Consider the following 21328-nt stretch of genomic DNA (forward strand, 5'->3'; position numbering starts at 1 on the left):
TTATGTTGACTCTCATTCATTTCTTGGCTCTCGTGTGAAAAACGTGTCTCTACAACATCTGTTATATCTGAAGCCACTTTTCAAAGAGTTCTTTTTGGCGTTTTAAACTGTGTACTTTCATCTCGGACAGTGGTTCTCAACCTTCCTAATGCCATGACCATTTAATACAGTTCCTCATGTTGTGGTGACACCCCCTCCCCAACCATAAAATTATTTTCGTTGCTACTTCATAACTCCAATTTTGCTACTGTTCTGAATCTGGTGACCCCTGTGAAACGGTTATTCTACCCCCCCAAAGGGGTCAAGACCCACAGGTTGAAAACCGCTGCCTTTGGGTTGGGGGTGGTCTAGGAACTAATGTAGAGATCTTCATTTAGGAATTTCTGATGGACTGTTCATTGTCAACAAGTGTGTATATTTTTCTTTATAGTCTGAGACTGTGTCCGTTCAGTCTTCAGTGTTGGGTAAGGGTGTTAAGCATCGGCCTCCGCCCATCAAGCTTCCCTCCAGCTCAGGAACTAGTTCCTCAGGTATTAACATTCCTTAGTTCTCTGATTTAGAATAAGAAATACCATGTGCTCATGAACTCTAAAACTTTCACCATTGTGATTTGTTTAATTCATAGGAGTTTGAATTATATATTTAGGAAATAACGTCTATATTTCTCTTTTAGGTAACTATTTTACTCCACAGCAAGCAAGCAGCTTTCTTAAATCTCCAACCCCTCCCCCTTCTTCTAAGCCACCATCTCTCTCTCGGAAGTCATCTGTGGATCTCAGTCAAGTTAGCATGCTTTCTCCCGCGGCCTTGTCACCAGCTAGCTCATCACAAAGTGAGTCATAACTTCAGCTTTTTGTTAAATCTTTATAAGCTTTTGCATTCATGCTTTTAAGACAGCTTTTTTTTTTGCCAGTGAAATAGTGAAATCTGAATGTACTCTGTACCTCAAATGTGTAAGTTGGGAAAAGCTTCAGGCAGCTCTCTTGCCAATTGTATGTATGATATGTTTATTGTGATTTAATTTGTTATTCTGTATACACTTTGTGTATACTTTTCTTAAAGACTTGCATCCTATATGTCTCTTAAAAAGATAATATCTGTTGACTAGATGTGACATTAAGATTCCACATTTTATCTTTCATTTTCGTGTATCCTAGGATCATTACACATTTTATGTATGTTATGGAGGTAACAGAGAAAAAAAATTGGGAGATATCACTGCAGTCCTACCTTTGAATTGTAGCAGGCCAACTAGTTCAAAGGTGATGGTACAGTAAATGTAAAACTGATTCTTCAAATACACTTCTACCCTTTTATACATGGTTGTCAGTTTCTAAAATGGGGTGATCAAATCGTAATTTTTACTACTGAATTTTTTTTAACATCAAGACAAAGTATAAAATAATTTCTAACATTAGTTGGGGAGAATCTCTTCCAATTAATAAATATATGAGATACTTAGGTAGCAATCTGTAAAAAGAAAAGGCATTCCATATTTTTTAGAATTTTTTAATAGATAATTGACATGTGCTGGAAGTTTTAGTGCACTGCACAGTGATAGAGTGGTCTTCGTACTAGATGTAAGCATCTCTATCTTGATAGCTCAAAAGGTGTAATTTTTCTGCCTTCTTGTTTTGCACAAAGAAAAACTTTTATAAATTTTCTAAAAGTCTTATTCACACTACTTATGTTGTGGGTATGGATTATGTTAATCTACTGCACACAGTTGTTACTTTAAGTCAGGGTTGAATGACAGCTTCTGGACATTCACATTTCTTTCCTTTCTTTCTGCAGGACATGAAAGCTAAAAAAGAAAACACCTCAAGAGCTTTTGGTTTTACTTTTTTGGTTTTTGTTTTTTTGTTTTTCTTTTTGGTTTTTGTTTTTTTAAATTTTTATTAACTGTGCATACTTCATTCACAACAAATTTGCGATACATTGTACATTTAAACAGAAGTACACAGTTACTGTTAAAGATGCAGTATTATCCATCAGATCCTTTATTCCTGTTTTCTTTTTTCATCTTGTAAATTTGTCAGGATAACTTGATGTGTTAGGAGATACACATGTATATTTAGGTGCCAAATATGATTGTTAACCGTATGTAACTCATTGGATATATTCAGAGTTTATCTGAGACTATAACAGAAAAGAAGCAATATTTTGAAAATGAAGCCCTCCAATGTGACATCATAAATAATGAAAATTGATTTAAGTTCCTTTAGACTGTTTAGGCCAAATACAGCATGCAAGAAACTAACCTTAAGTGGGTATTGTGGTAGAATACAAATGTATATTTTTACTGTTACTGTAATAGTATCTGATTGGGGGGGGGGGGGGTTAGGTGATATACTGCATCCTTAATTGTAATTGAGTGTAGCAACACTCATGTATCATGTGTAGAGATTAACACTTGCAGTTTACTGCTTAAAAAAAACTGGAACAAATTATCAGTACTAAGTAAGATTCCATTAACCTTATTTTTAAAAGGACTGGCCATTTATAACAAACTAGCCATTTTTATTTTTCTCAATGAGCAGGATCTGGAACTCCTAAGCCATCTACTCCTACACCAACCCCTTCATCGACCCCACACCCTCCTGATGCTCAGAGCTCAACTCCTATCACCCCTTCTGCCACCCCTACTCCCAAAGATTCAGGCTTCACCCCTCAGCCCACTTTATTAACTCAATTTGCTCAGCAGCAAAGGTCTCTGAGCCAGGCAATGCCTGTAACAACCATTCCTCTTTCCACCATGGTAACGTCTATAACTGCAGGAACCACGGCCACCCAAGTCATGGCAAACTCTGCTGGACTTAATTTCATCAATGTAGTGGGCCCTGTTTGGTAAGTTTGCATTTGTGTGCTGGTGCTTTTTAAAGAACATCTCACCAATCTAAACAAATCTGATTTATGAAGTAAACAACTTGTGTCATCACTCAAACTGTAAGGAAAATAGGTACAGACAGAAACAAACTTGAGATATATATTTTCCATTTTAGGCACTACATCAATTGTACTAGGGCACATGGGCAGCAGCTTACATTTCTGTCCTCTGTGTCACCACCTTTTAATTCTTTGACTAGTGTTTTACTCTTTACGACTAATGTTTAACTTTGGTAAATTCGTGCTACTCAATTTTAGCCAACCTTGCTAATAACACTTTCTAAAATAAGAATGAAATTGTTCATAGATTTGATTGCTAAGACAGAAAAATACTATCTAATTGTGATTGTTTAGTGCCTGGTTTGTTTACTTTTGCTCTGTATTCATTTGTGCAAGTGTAAAGCTTTGTTTTCATTCTCCTACAGTGGAGCCCAGACTTTGATGAGTGGTTCAAGCCCCGTGCTGGGCTGTACCACTGGTGCCATAGCTCCTGCAGGAATAAACCTAAGTGGCCTTCTTCCCTCAGGAGGTCTGCTACCAAATGCATTGCCAGGTGCACTGCCAGCTTCTCAAGCAGGTCAGAACATTGGAAATAGTAACCAAAAATTTTAAGTGGGTGTTAATATAATAATATCATTTTAAGGATATAATTAAAGGCATTTAGCATCATTTTAGGAAGTATTGTTTCTATTGACTTCAGAAGCCTTCAAATTACTGATATTTCTATTTGAATTTGAAACCATCAACTTATGTGGTGGAAAAGTTGATAAGTCCTTACAAATTGTACCTATGGACTTCTGAACATTGAGTTTAGTAGCATACTCATTATCATTATCTTTAAAGTCCACTTAAAAATACATATATTAAAGTAAGCCAGGCCACTGAGCATGTTGGTGTGACCCCTGGATTCTGAACCTGTCTGCCTGAATTTAAGTCCCAGGTAGGCAAGTCACTTGCTGTGAGATCTTGGGCAAATTACTTTTTTGTACCTCATTTTTCTTAGGAATAAAATGGAGGATTGTAAAATAGGTATCTTGTGCTTTTCAAAAGTTCACCTTCCACCACTTTGCTTTCATGAAAGATGTATATCTGTACCTGTTTTTCTAAGGGAGAGAAATGCACATGAAGAGTATTTTCATAACTATTTGTTAGCATTTGTTTCACAGCGAGATGTTAAAAGAGGTAGCATGTACCCTGAGCAATAAGATAACTTTTGCTAAGCTCCTTCTCTAGCAACGACACTGTACAGACAGTATCTCTACTTTTTACCAGTTATTTTTTTATCATTTATTTCCTTCCTTTACTGTGTGAGTGTAATTTTAGGTTTTGTGTGATGTTTGGTATCACTGGAAGATTATATTTGGGTCTAGTAAAGCTCAGCAGTTCTCTCCCTTATAAACTAATGTAATTTTGACTTACAAAAGGTTTCATAAGAATGCTTTCCTTTTGGATAGTGGGCAGACCTGTAATTGCTTACCTTAGATGACTGTACGGATTAAATACAAATGAAAGGCGTTCACTGAGTCAGGGCCATAATTGACAGTCATCATCACGAAAGCTCTGGTGGTGAGTGGTTACATACAAAGGTCAGGGGCTCAAACGCAACAAAAGTTCTAATTGAGAAATACATGGCAGTCCCCTTCTGTAAAGATTACAGTGTTTGCAATGTACAATTGAGGGGAGTTGGAAAAACTGTTGAGAGTTGTGTGGGGTAGAAAGCCTAGAAGAGTGCTAGGGTGAAGACAACAGAGGTCAATGACTCACACACAATCCTGCAGCAGTGATAGTTACAGTTAGATGCACTGATAGACACAGATGGAAGAAGAAAAGTAGAATATAGCATCAAATATTTGTATATGGGTATTTACCTTTGCTGCAAATATATCCATGAGTAAGGTGCATCATACAGGGATCAAAATTAATGGAAACGTATTAGATATAAATATCTTGATAGAACGTTGCTAGGCCGAGGGGCTCAGACCCACAGTCTGGGGTGACACCAAGGTCAGTCGGCTTAACAGCGCACAAACACAATGTTCCACTTCCTACTTGGTGAGTAGCAGCTCGGTATTAAAAACTCACGAACAGCCTTGTAAAGTGCAACTTAGGGTCGCTTCCTCTCCTGGGGAGAAACAAGTGATGAAAAATCATTTGTAGAAGCAGTTTAGTGGACCGTGCAAACATCAATCTTACCGTCCCCAAGACCAGAGGAGTTAGATGGTGCCCAGCTACTACTAACAAAGTCATTAGACTTCTTGGGTAAAATGGGGCAGGAAATGTGGAATAAAACTGAAAATGATAAAAGACCAGGCTCCTGTTTGCATAGAGACTGCTGAGACCCTGACCTACAGGTCAAGAATATGACCTTTAGTTACCTCATAGGTCTAGAATTCAGCTTAATCTCATAGCTCAATTTTTAGCTGAAAATATTGACACATCTGTGTGTAAGGGGGACAATAACACTAATGACAGACACACACCTTAAATAAGCAAGTACTTGAGATCAGAAGAGCAGCGTTGGCCCAAGCACAGAGTTCAGATGGGTTAGGAAAGGAAGAATAGAAGTAGAAACCCAAGGACAGTAGGATCTGTGATGTTGCACTGAGGGGGCTGCAGTGAGTGAGATAGAGTACAATGTGTATACATTGTTGAACACAAAAGGTATGGTCTTTGTAAACCTTCATCCAGTTTACAATAACAAGTGTTTTAAAATAAAACTTTTGAAATGTGAGGGTTCACTGTAGGATTGCTATGAGTCAGTCGGTTACACAGCAAAGGGTATTAAGGTGTTGGCATCCTTCTTATTGTTAGCTTTATTGTAGTGATCACCTTCAGTGAGGATGGTGCCATAGCTATGACGCCTTTTAAGTATTCTTTAAAACAGTGAAAGAAACTTCAAAACATTGGTGTTAAAGTTTCAGTATTTTAACTCTAATTTTCCACAAAGTTTATAATATCTCAGAGCAATTCTCCTTTTTCCTATGAGGAAAATTTTAATAGTAAAAACAAACATGATGTATTAAGAACAGTTTGACGGAATGTCATAAGTTATGAGAAAGAGAACCTGCCCAAAATAATAATATTAAGCAGCTGTGATTTCATAATTCTAGTTGGTTTTCTTATTTTTATGTGCATAAATGTGCTAAGTTACTGAAGCCCTGGAGACAGAATCATCTCAGGGTTTGGGGTTAACTTTGCCAGCTACAGGACCATTCCGTTCAGTTGCTAACTGTGGGATCACGATCTTCATTCCTTTGACTGCTTTTTCTCTAATACAAGTAAAAATACGGAGCTTCGTAGGCAAAGTGATAGGAAAGTGCCTGTCATTTGTAAACAAACCCATAAATTGGTGTACAGATCTAATGTCTAAAGGAAATGAAGCCATTTCTCTTCATGGGAACGCTACCTGAAACTGATACCGATGCTGCCGTCTCCCACACATGGCTTTGATTCTTTCACATGTGAATTGCTCACCTCTTGTTTTATCCCCTCTTAAAATTGTATGTTTAGAAGACTTGATATGTATGAATGAGCTTCATGAAGTTCATGGAAAAATAGTAATGGTTTTCCAAAATAATAAAAATTACAAATAGATGTTAATGCCTGTAATAGATTTGCACAAAAGTGATAGTTTTTTATTACATTCATAGTGTCCACATTTTTGTAGGTTGTTATTTTTCCACCTGGTCATTAAAACAGTGGTAAAAAAGTTCCAGGGTCTAAAATATAAACCTGGTGTTTCAAAACATTCCGTTTCCAGCATTGATAAATAGGAAAAACCTTTTCTCTGTTTACAACGAATATTATGAGTGTAGTAAATAAGTGCATCTGTGCAGAGAATAGCTACAGTGTTCTAGTCATGCTTGCTGTTAGGTGCTGACAGTCAATTCCAACTCATTCACGACCCCAGGAACAGTGTAGGGCTGCCCTCAGGGTTTTCCAGGCTGTCACCTTGACAGATGCAGACCGCTACTGCTAGCTGGTTTTAAACTGCTAACCTGTTCATATATAGCGAAGCCATTAACCATTGTACCAGTCGGGATCCTATGGTTTTACATATACTAAAATTACCAATTATTTTATCATGTAGTTAAATTTTAATTCCTTGTTACAATTGTGGATTTCTTTAACAGGAGTTCCATTTGGCTTAAAAAATACTTCAAACCTCAGGCCCTTAAATCTACTCCAGGTAAGGCTAAAATTCTGCTTTTAAAGAAGTTCTACTTGAATTTTCGGTTTATTGATTTACTTAGTTTTGTAACGCTATGTATTTGCATATACCGTATATACTCATGTATAAGCCGAGTTTTCCGGCACATTTTTATGCAGTTTTTGTGGTAAAATTAGGTGCATCATCTGATACTCGGGTCGGCTTATACTCAAGTATATGTGGTATCCAACATTTGAAATTTTGAGCTCTGTTCAGAATCTTTAAGAGTGGTCAAATGAATGAGACAGAAGCAGTATCCTGTATACCTTATTGTCCTGGGGTCCAGTACCCCTGTTTGAACAGGGAGAATGGACACTACCAGGGAGAATACTTTACTACAAGAGAAGCAGTATATACACTTCCAAAATAACCCTTTTGTGCATGCATGTGTATAATGCTGTTTGCTTATAACAGGTGGTATGCTTTTTTGTAAGAGAACAAATTTTCCTTTGTAAAAAATAAAACCTAAATAATTGCACGTATATAATTAAAGAAAGTCAGACTAACCTATAAAAAAACTTACAAGATTTTTTAAAATAGGCCTTACCTTTTTCTAAGGGGGAAATATTTCTTACACAGTGCCAATGGCACACAGCAAGCGTGTATTTAATGTCTGTAACATTAAAAAGAAAAGGTGTTGGTTAGGTCGGTCCCCGTGTGTGTCTCAGTGGTTCGTAGGGTTTGAGTGGTTGCTTTTTCAGAAGTAGACCTCCACCCCCTGCTCCTGGGCGCTGCCTCTAGGTGGCTTCACACTACCTGCCTTTCCTTTACCAGCACATGTAAACATGTTAGTATGAGTGCATTCATAAAGAAGATCGAACAGAGAGAATTTAGTATACACTGTGAACCTGTAGCTGTCCAAGTATTGTTCTCTAAGTTCGTTCATTTAAAGATGAAATATGGTATTAAGGTACTAGTTTAATAAATGGATGGAATCATCTACTACAGGTAGCGTAGAAAGGACATGAAATAAAAATCTGTAGACAAGAAGTAGCATGACTATGAAATGGTAGGAAATGACAATAACACTAATTGGTAGCCCAGGATAGCAAAACTGGGAAAGTGAGGTTAGGGCAGAATTTCGGGAGATAACCTGCAAACTGTATCAGCATTTGCAGACTGTGATTGCAGGACAATCTACTTGTCTACAGACAAGACTGGATCACATTGGTTTATTCAGGTTATTTTCCTGCATATTAAAGAGTTTTTCTCAGAATTTTATTACAGCATTGCAAATTATTATAACAATCCTTATGATAATAAGGATTCAGTTCAATAAATTTTGCTACTATTCATATTATTTAACAGATGGAGGAAGGCAGTTTCAGACTGTGCTTATGTCCATATTCATCTGATGGTGAACTGCTGTTGGTGCTGCTGTTAGCCACCACTGAGCCCATTTCTACTACAGCAGCCCTGTGAGACCAAGCAGAGCTCCCGTAGGGTTAGCAAATAAGCTATAATCTTGCAGGAGCAGATCTCCAGTTGTTCCCGCTGGGGACCTACTGGGTAGGATAGAGTGTCTCCCGGGATCCTTTGGTACTGTGCCAGCTGTAGATAGCAACAAAGAACAGCTGCTTTTCCCGTCACACAGACCTCTGATGAGTCCTGTATTTGTCATTTGCTTGTATGTTCTCTTAAGGGCCTAAGTTAAGGTCACCAGATGTTAACATTGGTAAAGCAGGACACCATTGATAAAACTCATTTCCTGGTGAAATAGCCACATGGCAGCCAAAAACCGTATACCCTAGCTTGTCATGCATTCTTTCCAAAAATTGGGACATTTTTAAAATGCTGAGGGACGCGGGAAAAATTGTTAAAAATCGGAACGGCTGGTCACCTTAGCCTAAGTCCATGCAAGTAAAATGGATAAACCATTTTTTAAATTGTAGAATATACAAACACAGCAACATACACACGAGACCAACAATCTATATAGGTGTAATATAGTGACACTGATTATATTCCTCAGTGTGCAGCCATTCTTCTTCCTGTTCCGATTTCTTCTTTCTCTGGTTGTAAAACTTCGAACATTTTGAGTTGCTGGTAAGAGTTCCATTGTACACAGTGTTTTCTTTAAAAGCTCACAATGTTTACCGCCCACATTCTTGACTAGCTCAGCTAGATAGATGGTTGTTTTCCTGTCAAGGAAGCTTCAGGGAATGTTTTTGGTTTATGACTTCATAGGTAAAGGTTATCTCAAGGCAATAGTTTGAGGATTTATCCAATCTCAGTGGCTCCAGAGAGACTGGATTTCATGATAATGGTTTTACAATTTTTTTCTCCTTTTTTATCAGACTCCTGTAGAATCATTGATTGAAGCATTCAGAAATAGTGGCTAGACACCATGCTGTTCTTCTGGTCTTCATGGAAGCCTTTGTTCATTGAGGCAATTACAAATGTTACACTTGGGGATAACTTTGTAAGCTGTTAGGACCCCAGGTCCTACATCGTCAACTAGGAGTTGGAACAGAAATGCTGACAATTATATTAAACCAATTAACTGGAAAGCACGATCACCCTCGACCCTTAAATAAATCAACCGAATCCCATGAAGTGTGATGCATCTGGAAAACCATAGTTTTGACTTTTAAACTAAAACTTTCTAGATGCCTGGATGCTTCCTCCTTTTTTTTTTTTCAATTTGAATTACTTTAGGTTTAGAATGACAAACCAAGCAGTTCTCTATAGAAATAATGGATATCTAATATATTTTCTCTTCAGCCTTTGTTTTCCTCACTGTGTTAAATAAAAATACATGCATTTCTGTTTTGTGGAAAATACAGAACAAATTTTGGAGTTGAATTTTATTAATAGATATTTCTGATTGCCATTAGCTCTTTGTTTATCATTTCTAATACATTTAATGGACTGATACATGAGTACAGTTAAATAAAACTACTCTGTAAATTTAGAAAGCTACATATTGAAGCCATGAGATTGGTGCTTAAGAGTATTAAGTGATTTAACAGACTAAAGGCACAGCACTTTAAAAACTGTCTTTCCAAAGTTGTATGAGGTTTTTTTTGTTTTGTTTTAAGAACCCAATCACTGCTATGATAACAATTCTGATTCTTGGTGACCCTGTAGGACAGAGTAGCTAGTAGATTCAAACCACTGACCTCTTTGGCAATCCACTGAGCACTTCATACCTGGACAAGGGTGGGGGGTAGGGTATTTTTTTTTAAGGTCAGAGATTTTGATTGTTGATCAGTTTCCTCGGTGCCTTGAACAATGTCTAGCACATAGGATCAAAATACCAAAGAAACATGGAGACCTCATTTATATTAAGAGTACTAAAGGTTCTTAGAAGAACAGAGACATTTCCATTATAAGGGTCCATGAATATGAAGACAGTGAGAACTTTTTTTTGGGATGTCTACGTAAGTTCCCAGCACCAGCCTTCTGGCTCGGAGCTAAGCTTGTTAAGGTTACCACCGCCAGGGTCTCCTACACAGAATATATTCCAAACAGATTTGTGGAATCAGGAAATTTCATTTCATATGAAAGAATATGGTTTGGGCTAATTATTTTTTCTTTAAACCCCTTACTAGCTTCCTGGTGGCTCACTCATCTTTAACACTCTGCAGCAACAACAACAGCAGCAGCTCTCTCAGTTTACACCACAACCACCACCTCAGCAGCCCACACCTAGTCCTCACCAACCAGGGGAACAGGTAAATGCTTTCCACCTTTTGTTGTTCTGTACCAGAATGTGTCATGTTTTTATTAACTTTTCAAGCTTATTCAAATGCTTTTATATATTTAACATTAACCTTTTTTGTTGTTAGCCTTTTTAAAAATTAAAAAAAAACCTTTTTGTGAATTGAGTGAAGGTTTACAGAGTAGATCACCAGCTTCACATTCAACTGCTTGTACACACTTTGTTTCAACTCATCTACTGCCAGCCCCTCAGTGTACCACCCCTGATCCACTGTCTCCCTGTTTCCATTCTTCCTCCTTTCTGAACTCTGAGCTTGGTTAGATACTGCACTGCTGATCTTGAGGGTGGATTATTTTATCACAGGGTGTGTTGCTTATGACCTGAAGGATCTCTGAGGGCTCTATAGTTTGGGGGATTTCGTTCCACATTTTTACCTCACTCAATGCAGGAGTTAGTAGTTTGATCCTTTGCAGAGCAGTTGGTGGTAGTTCTGGCCTCAGGATTATAGACATTGCTGTTTCTGAGATCTTTTAGTTTGTTGGATTAATTGTTCCTATACAGCTTTACATTTTTTAAAAAGATCATTTTATTGGGGGCTCTTACAACTCTTTTAACAACCCATGCATCACTTGTATCAAGCATGTTTGTACATATGTTGTCATCATTATTTTCTAAGCATTTACTTCCTATTTGAACCCTTGATATCAGCTCTTTTATCCCCACCCTCATGACCCCTTGATAAATTATAAATTATTATTATTAATTTCATATCTTACACCAACTACTGTCTCCCTTCCCTTGTGGTTTCTGTTGTTCATCCCCATAGGGTAGGAGATTATGTGTCAATCATTGTGATCAGTTCTCCCCTCCTCCCCCCTCCTTTCCCTTACCCTCCTGGTATCGCTACTCTCATTTCTGTTCCGAAGGGATTTATCTGACCTGAATGCCATGTGTCACACTCACAAGATTTTTAAGACCCCACTTATACTACTTACCCAAGTATTGTCTTTGCAAACTGTGCTGGGCCACTGGACACAGGTGTCCCTTTAAAACTGGTCCTGCCACTGGAGATCCCCTCATAGAGGGGTTTAAGAGAGGAGATGGGTCAGTCAGGGTGCAATGTAGTACCAATGAAGAACACAGCTTTCCCCCAGATCCTGGATGCTTCCTCCCCCCAACTACCATGATCCGAATTCTCCCTTGCAGGACTGGATAAGGCAGAGGTTGTATACTGGTGCATATGGGAGCTGGAGGCACAGGGAACCCAGGGTGGACGATACCTTCAGGACCAGGGGTGTGAGGGGCGATGCTGGGAGAGTGGAGGGTGAGTGGGTTGGAAAGGGGGAACTGATTACAAGGATCCACATGTGACCTCCTCCCTGGGAGATGGACAGCAGAGAAGTGGGGGAAGGGAGACTCTGGGTAGGGCAAGACAGGACAAAATAACAATCTGTGGATTATCAAGGGCTCATGAGGGAAGGGGGAGCGGGAGGGGGGGGGAAAAAAGAGGACCTGATGCAGAGGGCTTAAGTGGAGAGCAAATGCTTTGAGAATGATTAGGGCAAAGAATGTACGGATGTGCTTTATACAATTGATGTATGTATATGTGTGGATTGTGATAAGAGTTGTATGATGTATGTATATGTGTGGATTGTGATGAGAGTTGTATGAGCCCCTAATAAAATGTAAAAAAAGAAAATGATTAGGGCAAAGAATGTACAGATGTGCTTTATACAATTGATGTATGTATATGTATGGATTGTGATAAGAGTTGTTAGCCCCTAATAAAATGTTTTTTTAAAAAAAAAAGAAAAAGATCTACAACCTCAGAAGCCCACAGGGGCAGTTCTTCCGTTTCCTATAGGGTCACTGTAAGTTGAATACCCTCAATGGCAGTGCCTTGGTTTTGAGTTTAGTGGCTGTCTAAAGAGCCCTGGTGGCTGGCGCTCTTGGGGATGACTTGGACTGCTGAGCACCAGCTGGGCAGTTCATATCCACCAGCAGCCTGTCACTGAAAGTTGAGGCTACATGCCCAGTGAAGATTTATAACCTCAGAAACCCTGTATAAGGGGACTATGAGTCAGACTCAACTTGAGGCCGGTAGATTTGGTTTTCAGTAGGTTAGCAGGTTTTAATGTACATTTTCCTGATTTTTGAATTTGAGCATCTCTTCTTGTATTTACGGGATTGTTGGAATACCTAACATTAGTAACCTTCGCCAATTTTTGTATTGAGTTGCCTTTTTGTTTGTGTGTTTAGTGCTGATTTCTAGGAGTTTTTGACATTGTCCATGTGAGTTGTGTATCTTGTCATCTAAAAAAAAAAAAACTGTGGTCCTGAGCTTCCAAGCACAGTGGCTCATTCCCTCAAAGTTGTTAGGTTATGTCTAATAAGTATTCCTATCTTTGCCTCATGGATACCCGACCCTGCCACATTCATGGGTATATACAGAACAAATATACAAATGTCCTTTGTCAAGTCTATATATTTGTGGATCTATTCCCACTCTCCTTTCTACACCTGATCAGTTTGCATGTCTGTCTAAGTAGCTTGTAGCTCAGCACTTGCAGGATTGGGTATACAACATACTTGCCTTTATTGCCTTTAACTATTGCCACCCTCACAATGTCTTACCCTGACTCCACCATTTTTGTCTACTTCCTTTTGTTGGCAGTTATCTTCCCCTTCGCCCAAGTTAACACATATCTACCCTTAGTGTGAAAACCTTTGCTTGATGCTTTATAATAGTGGTTTCATAAATTTATCATTTTGTAATTGATTGGTTAATTTCACCAAGTGTGATGGTGCTCCGAGATCATCCATGTTATGAAGTATTTCACAACTTAACTGTTAGTCTTTGATGTTGCAGAATATTCCTTGGTCTATCTGACCGAAGTGTAGTAATCTGTTTTTCCACCAGGGAGCATTTAGCCTTTGTACCAAGTAGTGGGATTGCTAGATCATTTGATATTTCTATTCCCAAGTACTTAAAGAAGCACTCTACCACTTTACATAGTGGTGATGCCACATTACAGTACAGGAGGGTTACATTCTCTGCATCCTTGCTGCATTTGGTGTTTTCTGGTTTTGGGGGGGAAGGGTGGGCGGGGGCTGATACTAATGCTTTGGTAAAGTGGTATCTCATTTTTATTTGCGTCACTCAAGTACCTAATCATGTGCATTTCTTCTTTGTTGTGGAGGTCTTGGGTGAACTGTCTGCTCTTGTCCTCTGCTAACTATTTAATTGGATTGTTTGGCGTTTCTTGTTAAGAGTCGAGCTATTAAAGTAAGAGGAATTCTGACCTTGGCTGAATTTTGGAAATCACTTGGGAAACTCTAAAATAATATTGCCTTTGGGCTCAACTCCAGAATTTCTCTCAGCTCATGTGAAATATAAAATGTTCACTGTCAGTCCCTTTATCCAGGCTTCCCCAAGCAGTTCTGGGTTGGGTAATGCTTGCCCTTGAAGCTTGCTCAGGAAGAGTGCCATGACCAAAACTGCTTTTACCATGAGCACATGAAAGATTGCTTAGCTGGATATAAATTCCTTAGATCGTACTTTTTTTCTTCAAATTAATTGGAACTGCACGGTTTTGTCCAGCTTTGTGTCTGTTTGAAAAGTGTAAAGCTAGTTGAATTTTCTTGCAAGTTAATTATTTTGCCTGAAGATCGTCAATATTTGCCCTTATGCTTTATAAAATTTTCCTGAAGGTAACTCTCAGAATTGATCTTGCCTTTAGGCTCCTGAAATTCATAGATTTTAGGCCCTGATGGCATATAATGTTACGCGTTGGGCTGCCAACCTAAAGGTCAGCAGTTCAAACCAAGCACCACTTTGTGAGAGAAAAATGAAACACCTCTGCATTCTCAGAAACTCTCGGGCATTTCTGCGCGGTCCTACAGGACTGCTCCGAGTTGGAATTGACTCCACGGCAGTAGGTTATTTCTGGAAAGTTATTTTGGTTTTGTTTTCTGTATTATAGTTTTAATGTCTTTCTAGTTTCTTAAAGTAGAATATTCAATTATTGAGGTGAAACTTTTTCTAAACTTAAACCTTTAATATTAAAAATTTCCCTCAACCTCAGTGCAGCATAAAACATCCATATGGTCTTTCATTTTCATTCAATTGAAGGGACTTTATAATATCCCTTGTAAATTTATTTAGATGCCTACAATTTTTTTATAAAAGTTAAATTTTCAGATACTGAGGAAATTTAATTTTCAGATAGACTGAGGTATTCCAAAATATCTTTCAATGATTGATTCTTAGTATAATTCCATTGTGGCTTTCATGCTTCCATTGCTTAAAAGCTTGTTGAGGTTTATCTTACAGTCCAGCAGATCTTGGTGAGTGTTCCATATGAACTTGGCAAGAATGTGTATTCTGCAGTTAAGAGTGTTCTAACAAAGAGCAAATTGTTGGATTGCATTATTCAAATTTGTATCCTTAATGATTGCTTTTTGACATTATAAGTTACTAAAGAAGTTAGACTCTAGAACCAAAATTTGTGGCAATTTCGATTTCTCATTTTCTGGTAGTTTTTTCATTGTATATTTTAAAACTCTATTAATAAAGTAAGAGATCAGCCACACACAAAAAAAGAGGAAAACCATTGAGGAGATGCATTGACAGTGCTGCACCCATAGGCTCAAAGATGACCATGTTGAGAATATAGTGGGACCGAGCAGTATTTCACTGTGCATGGGACCTCACACGACCGCACGTAACAATAAATAGTTGTTTTGTACAAATTTAGGATTGGTATAGTCTCTTGACTAATTGATCCTGTTTATCATATTAATAACATTCCCATTGTCTTCTTTTATATTAATGCTAGTATAGTAGACTTTCTTCCATCATTCTCTTACATATTTTTGAATATTACTATTTGTGATTCAAGTGTCTCACATATCCCTTCTATGAGGAGTAGATATTTGCATTTGTGGTCATGTCTTCCCACTTTTTTTGCTATATGTATTTTGGGTGGGGAGAATATTTGTAAACTGTTCTTTTGTTGCTTTATTTTTTTTGTTGTTTTTGCTTTGTGTTTTTTGTGTTTTATAAAACCTCTATTGTAAAGAGCCCTGATGGGCTGCAGTTTGAAACCACCAACTTCTCCCATGAAGAGTTAAACCCACAGGGGCAGGAAGATTTTTTTTTTTTTTTTTGGCTCTGAATGGTCATTTCTACCAGCACCATTGGTTGAAAACTTGTACTTCCACTACTGAATTAGTTTAGTATCTTTGAAAAATAATTTGGTTATTGGTGTATAAGTTTACTTTCTGTGATCTCTATTTTGTTACATTGATCTTAAGTGTCTATCCCTTTACAAATACCATACTGTTTTGATTAACAAATCTTAACATCAGATAGCGGTTCTTCCTACTTTCTTCAAAATTGTGTATCTACTGTAGCCCCATTATATTTCTGCATACATTTTAAGTCATTCATATATATATATATGCTTCATTTTCATGTGTTCTTAACACAATTAAGTTCAGCTTTGTAGTAATTCACTTCTTGATAGTATTGAGCCTTCCAGTTCCATGAATGTCAAACTCTCCATGAATGTATGGCCTTTTTTAGTTTTAACATACAACTCGTATGTGTTCTGTTAGATTTTTATCTGTCTTGATTTTTTTGTTTAGAAATTGTAAATAGCAGTGTTTACAATCTTGGTTTCTACATATTCGTTGCTAGTGTTAAGAACTAAATTGTGCACATTGATCTTAGGTCCTGCATTCACACTAAAGTCATATTTCTTCACACACACTCATGTCATATATAGTAAAGACAAGTTGTCTTTTCTCCTTCACAAGCCATCTGTCTTTTCTTTCTCAACCTGTGTGCTGCCAGGAGTGCCAGTGCCACGTAGCAAAGGCTGTTTTGAGATTCCAGAAGTTTAATTTAAAGAAAATCTAGACAAGTCTTAGGAATTATCCATCGAACACCACCTAGTAACCCAATGTAGAATCAATTCTGAAAAACTTAAGCTCTATTTTCTTGCTTTTTAGGAATGCCCATAAATCTATTCTTGAGTCTTTGGGGGTACTTCAGATGTATTTTATTTGTTGTTATCTGTGTTATAAGTCACAAAAGGTTGGTACTTGGAACTCACACAGCAGAGCCATGGGAGAAACAAGCCTGGCCACCTGCTTCCAGAATGAACAACTACAGTAAAAACAACAAGCTTATGGCAGCAGTGCTGCTCTGTAATGCCTGGGGTCACCTAAGTCAGACCAGCAACAAAAGCAAAAATCAAGAGGGCGGGGAGGTTGTCCATTATGTTGATATTCCAATTTCTCATAAGAGAAAAAGAAATCCAGATTTCTTTCACCGACTCAAACTTGTTTCTTCTGCTTGTGTCAGTCATTTATTTATTGTTTTTCTGTTCAGGGTTCTGAACAAGGTTCAGCCAGTCAAGAACAGGCCTTATCTGCTCAACAAGCAGCTGTTATTAACCTTACTGGAGTAGGGAGTTTTATGCAGTCCCAGGCAGCTGGTAGGTATCTTCATAGCATCATATTGCTGAATTTGCTAAAAGTATTCATGTATGATCTTGCCACTGTTATTATTTCTATACCTTCCCTTGTAAATAATAACTAGAAAAAAGTAGTCTTTAGTTTATCAACTGTTATTTTTGATTAATGGACTCCATGCCCCTCTGAGGTTTTGTTTTTCATTAATTTCCTTCGCTGTTGATTAATTAAATAAGCTTTGGCTTACATTTATTAACAGTACATTGAGCCTTTCCTCGTGTTAGTTTATTGGCAAAATATTACAAAATTATCCAGCTTTCTAGGAGTCCACCCAAATCTGTTTCTTTTCCTGTGCAGCTGTTTTTTTTCCCTTGTGGGTTTGTTTCTTTACACTTCATTGTCTCCTCTAAAGAGGAGGGGTTTTTTTTTTTGTTTGGGTTTTTTGTTTTATTATTTATGATTTTATTAGGGGCTCATACAACTCTTATCACAATTCTTATATACATCAATTGTGAAAAGCACATTTGTACATTCATTACCCTCATCATTCTCAAACCATTTGCTCTCCTTAAACCCCTGGCATCAGCTCATTTTTCCCCTCCATTCCTGCTCTGACCTCCCTCATGAACCCTTGATAATTTCTATTTTTTTTTGTCATATCTTATACTGTCCAACATCTCCCTTCACTCACTTTCCTGTTGTCCGTCCCCCAGCAAGAAGGTTATATGTGTAGATCCTTGTAACTGGTTCCCCCTTTCTACCCCACCCTCCTGGTATCACCACTCTCACGACTGGTCCTGAAGGGATCATCCGCCCTGTATTCCTTGTGTTTCCAGTTCCTATCTGTACCAGTGTACATCCTCTGGTCTAGCCAGATTTGTAAGGTAGAACTGGAATCATGATAGTGGGGGCAGGAAGCATTTAGGAACTAGAGGAAAGTTGTATGTTTCATCATTGCTATACTGCACCCAACTGGCTAGTCTCCTCCCTGCGACCCTACGGTAAAGGGATGTCCAATTGCGTACAGATGGGCTTTGGGTCTCCACTCCACAATCCCCCTTATTCACAATGATAGGATTTTTTGTTCTGATGATGCCTGATACCTGATCCCTTCGACACCTCATGATCACACAGGCTGGTGTGCTTTTTCCATGCGGGCTTGGTTGCCTCTGAGATAGATGGCCGCTTGATTACCTACAAGCCTTTAAGACCCCAGACACTGTATCTTTTGATAGCCGGGCACCATCAGATTTCTTCACATTTACTTATGCACCTGCTTTGTCTTCAGCGATTGTGTCAGGAAAGTGAGCATCATGAAATGCCAGTTTAATAAAACAAAGTATTCTTTCATTGAGGGAGTACTTGAGTGGAGGTCTATTTCCCCATCATCATATATAAATATGTTCACATATGTACATGCCTTTATTTAGACCCTTTGCCTCCTAGCTCCTTCATTTCCTTTTACTTTCCTGTTGTCCCACTATCATGTTCAGCCTTCATTTGGTTTTCAGTAATTCCATTCCTCTTGGTTACATTACCATTGGTCACACCCTACCAGGCTTCCTACACCCTCCTCACCACTGATTTGGAAACTTGTTCCCTTGTCCCTGGGTTTGTTAACACCACTTCCTTCCCCCCCCCCCCCACCCACCTCCCCTTCTCCCACGTACCCCCGGAAGGTGCCGCTGTTTTAATAACCTGGATTTCTAGGTTTATTGAGACTGCATTGTTTTAGATCACTTACTCTGGTAGCATGTAATTTGAAATAAATCTTAATGGTTAATACTCTAACATCTGACAGCCACTCTTGTCATTAGAATAACTAAATGACTCGCACAGCTTCTGGAAGGTAATAATGAAACAAACCCACACACGTAAGGTAGCTGTAGTGGAGTTTGAGGATTGAATGAGTGACCAAACATCTCAAAGTTTTACCACTGTAGAATTAATAAGGTATCTCTTTAGATTCCTACAATTCAGTTTCTGAATCCAGAAGCCCTTTAATTAGCAGAATTATCCATCTTTGTTTTATAAATAAGTAATTCCGATGATATAGAGGTTCTGAACTTTCAAGTGGAAATCTGCAATTGTACACCTCTACCACCTGAGTTATAAATTATTCAAAATGGCTTAGTACCAGGGTAAGTCAAAAAGTATTGCTACCAGAGTTTCAGTTCATGTCTGTCGGATTTATTCTCAACAAAAGATGTTTAAATCTCTCTGTGCAGTCAGTGGATGGCTATAGACGCGTTTTCCCAGTAATACACTTGTCTTCATCCTATTAGGCTATATCCACCCCCAAAAAGGTCCGATCAAAATGGTAGTTTCCAAGAAGATAAGCTTGGGCCAGTTAAATTCAAGTCAGCTCTGGGGGTTTTAGTGATATATATATATTAGAAGAGATTTTAAAAGGATAGTCTTGATAAATACTTGTGAAAGCTATAAGATGATTGTGGGAGCTTATGTGCTAAGGAGTTGTTTTCCATCATGTAATGGATTTCTCATTTGAGAGTAGCAAGAGCTGTCCTACAAGAATTTCCTTAGGAAAGAAAGCTTACTTGATCCACCCTACAGACCTGAACTTGCCCCTAGAGACTTACTTCTTCTGTACCCCAAACTCAAAGAGCATTGAAAAGGCATAGATGTGAGCCCTTCCAGGATGTAAAACTTAATGGAATTATCAGAGAAGGCTCTAATCTCTAAAATATATAGAAAAGCTCAACAAGAAAAAGACTACCAATTTAAAAATGGGCAGAAAGCATAAGTACTTTCCCCAAGATAATTAAGCCAACACACACATGCTTGTGAACATTTACCATTAGAAATTCATGTACATGACAGTGCCACCAGGTGCCAATGTATATAGAGAAGTATTCTAAGTAAAACAGACAAGACTGGACATAGGGAACCAGAGGCACAAATGTGTAATGAAGGGGGGATAATATAATTGTAGAACGTTTGCATAGAGCAGAAGTCTAGTGGGTTCTACAAACTCAGGTGAAGGGAGCATGGTGACAATGAGAGGGCTGGCAAAGGATAGAGGTATGGGGGAAGTTCAAGAGTAAAACAGCACAGGGAGACACTATTACAGAAACAGTCCTGCAATAGAGACATCTGTGAGTAGCAGGTCAAAGGCAAAGGGTATACAGCTGCGTCCACATGCACGTGTAGTTGGAGTATTTGAATCTGTCGTTACTGCATTCAGAGCCCTGGTTGCATAGTCATGCATTGGGCTACTACCCACAAAGTCAGCTGCTCAAAACTACCAGCCACTCTGAGGGAGAAAGAGGTAGCTTTCTACTCCAGTAAAGCTAGAATCTCAGAAACCCACAGGGGCAGTTATACTCCCAGTGGTTCTCAACCTTCCTAATGCTGCAACCCTTTAATATAGTCCTCATGTTGTAGTGACCCCCCAACCATAAAATTATTTTCGTTGCTACTTCATAACTGTAGTTTTGCTGCTGTTATGAATCAGATGACCCCTGGGAAAAGGTTGTTCAACCCCACCCCCAAAAGAGTCGCGACTCAGCGGTTAAGAGCCACTGCTCTAACCTGTAGAGTCATCATGAATGAGAACCAACTTGACAGTGAATTTGGCTTTGGTTTTACAGTATCTCTATTATGGATGTGGTAGCACGAGTTAATGAGACTTGCTCCATATAACCAAGTACATTAGGAGAATGAGTCCTGGAGGCACAGGAGGTTAGAGGCCATCAAAGCCAAGGTAGCCTAACAGCCCACTTATCTTTCATAAGTCACAAATGGAGTGTGCCAGTATTGGTCTCTGGAGGAAAGCAGAATCATGAAAATTGAATACAGAAACACCCAGTGTCCATCGGTCTCCAGGACTCTGGAGACAAGAAAAACTAGCTCTAAAAGGAATCCGATCAGAAGACCTTGAATAGAGAAAGAGAAATCATGGAGGAGACCAGACCTGCTGGCTGAGTAGCCTGAAGGAACCCCCAGCACATATGGTCCTTGGTCACTTTGGGCCTGGAATGGAACTTAGCAGTGGCTGAATTTCAGCCTAACAATAACTAAAACTGCACTACCCTCAAGTAGAGTATGACTTATAGCAACCCTCTGTA

At 38.6% G+C, this 21328-nt stretch overlaps 1 protein-coding gene across 23 annotated transcripts in view; it reads left to right on the forward strand.

Moving 5' to 3' along the window:
* The window catches only part of SUPT20H (SPT20 homolog, SAGA complex component), a 54705-nt gene that overhangs the window by 31025 nt on the left and 2352 nt on the right, over positions 1-21328 (forward strand). For 16 of the 23 annotated variants that reach the window (XM_075562927.1, XM_075562926.1, XM_075562918.1 and 13 more), the window contains 7 exons: positions 431-530; positions 674-832; positions 2541-2847; positions 3312-3463; positions 7020-7075; positions 10651-10773; positions 17158-17263. In XM_075562927.1, coding sequence (XP_075419042.1) covers positions 431-530; positions 674-832; positions 2541-2847; positions 3312-3463; positions 7020-7075; positions 10651-10773; positions 17158-17263 — 1003 coding nt within the window. The remainder of the gene's footprint in view (positions 1-430; positions 531-673; positions 833-2540; positions 2848-3311; positions 3464-7019; positions 7076-10650; positions 10774-17157; positions 17264-21328) is intronic. The other 7 variants (XM_075562936.1, XM_075562937.1, XM_075562938.1 and 4 more) reach the window with 4 other exon arrangements.

The sequence above is a fragment of the Tenrec ecaudatus genome, chromosome 11, assembly GCF_050624435.1.
Source record: "Tenrec ecaudatus isolate mTenEca1 chromosome 11, mTenEca1.hap1, whole genome shotgun sequence".
In the NCBI taxonomy this organism is placed as follows: Eukaryota; Metazoa; Chordata; class Mammalia; order Afrosoricida; family Tenrecidae; genus Tenrec; species Tenrec ecaudatus.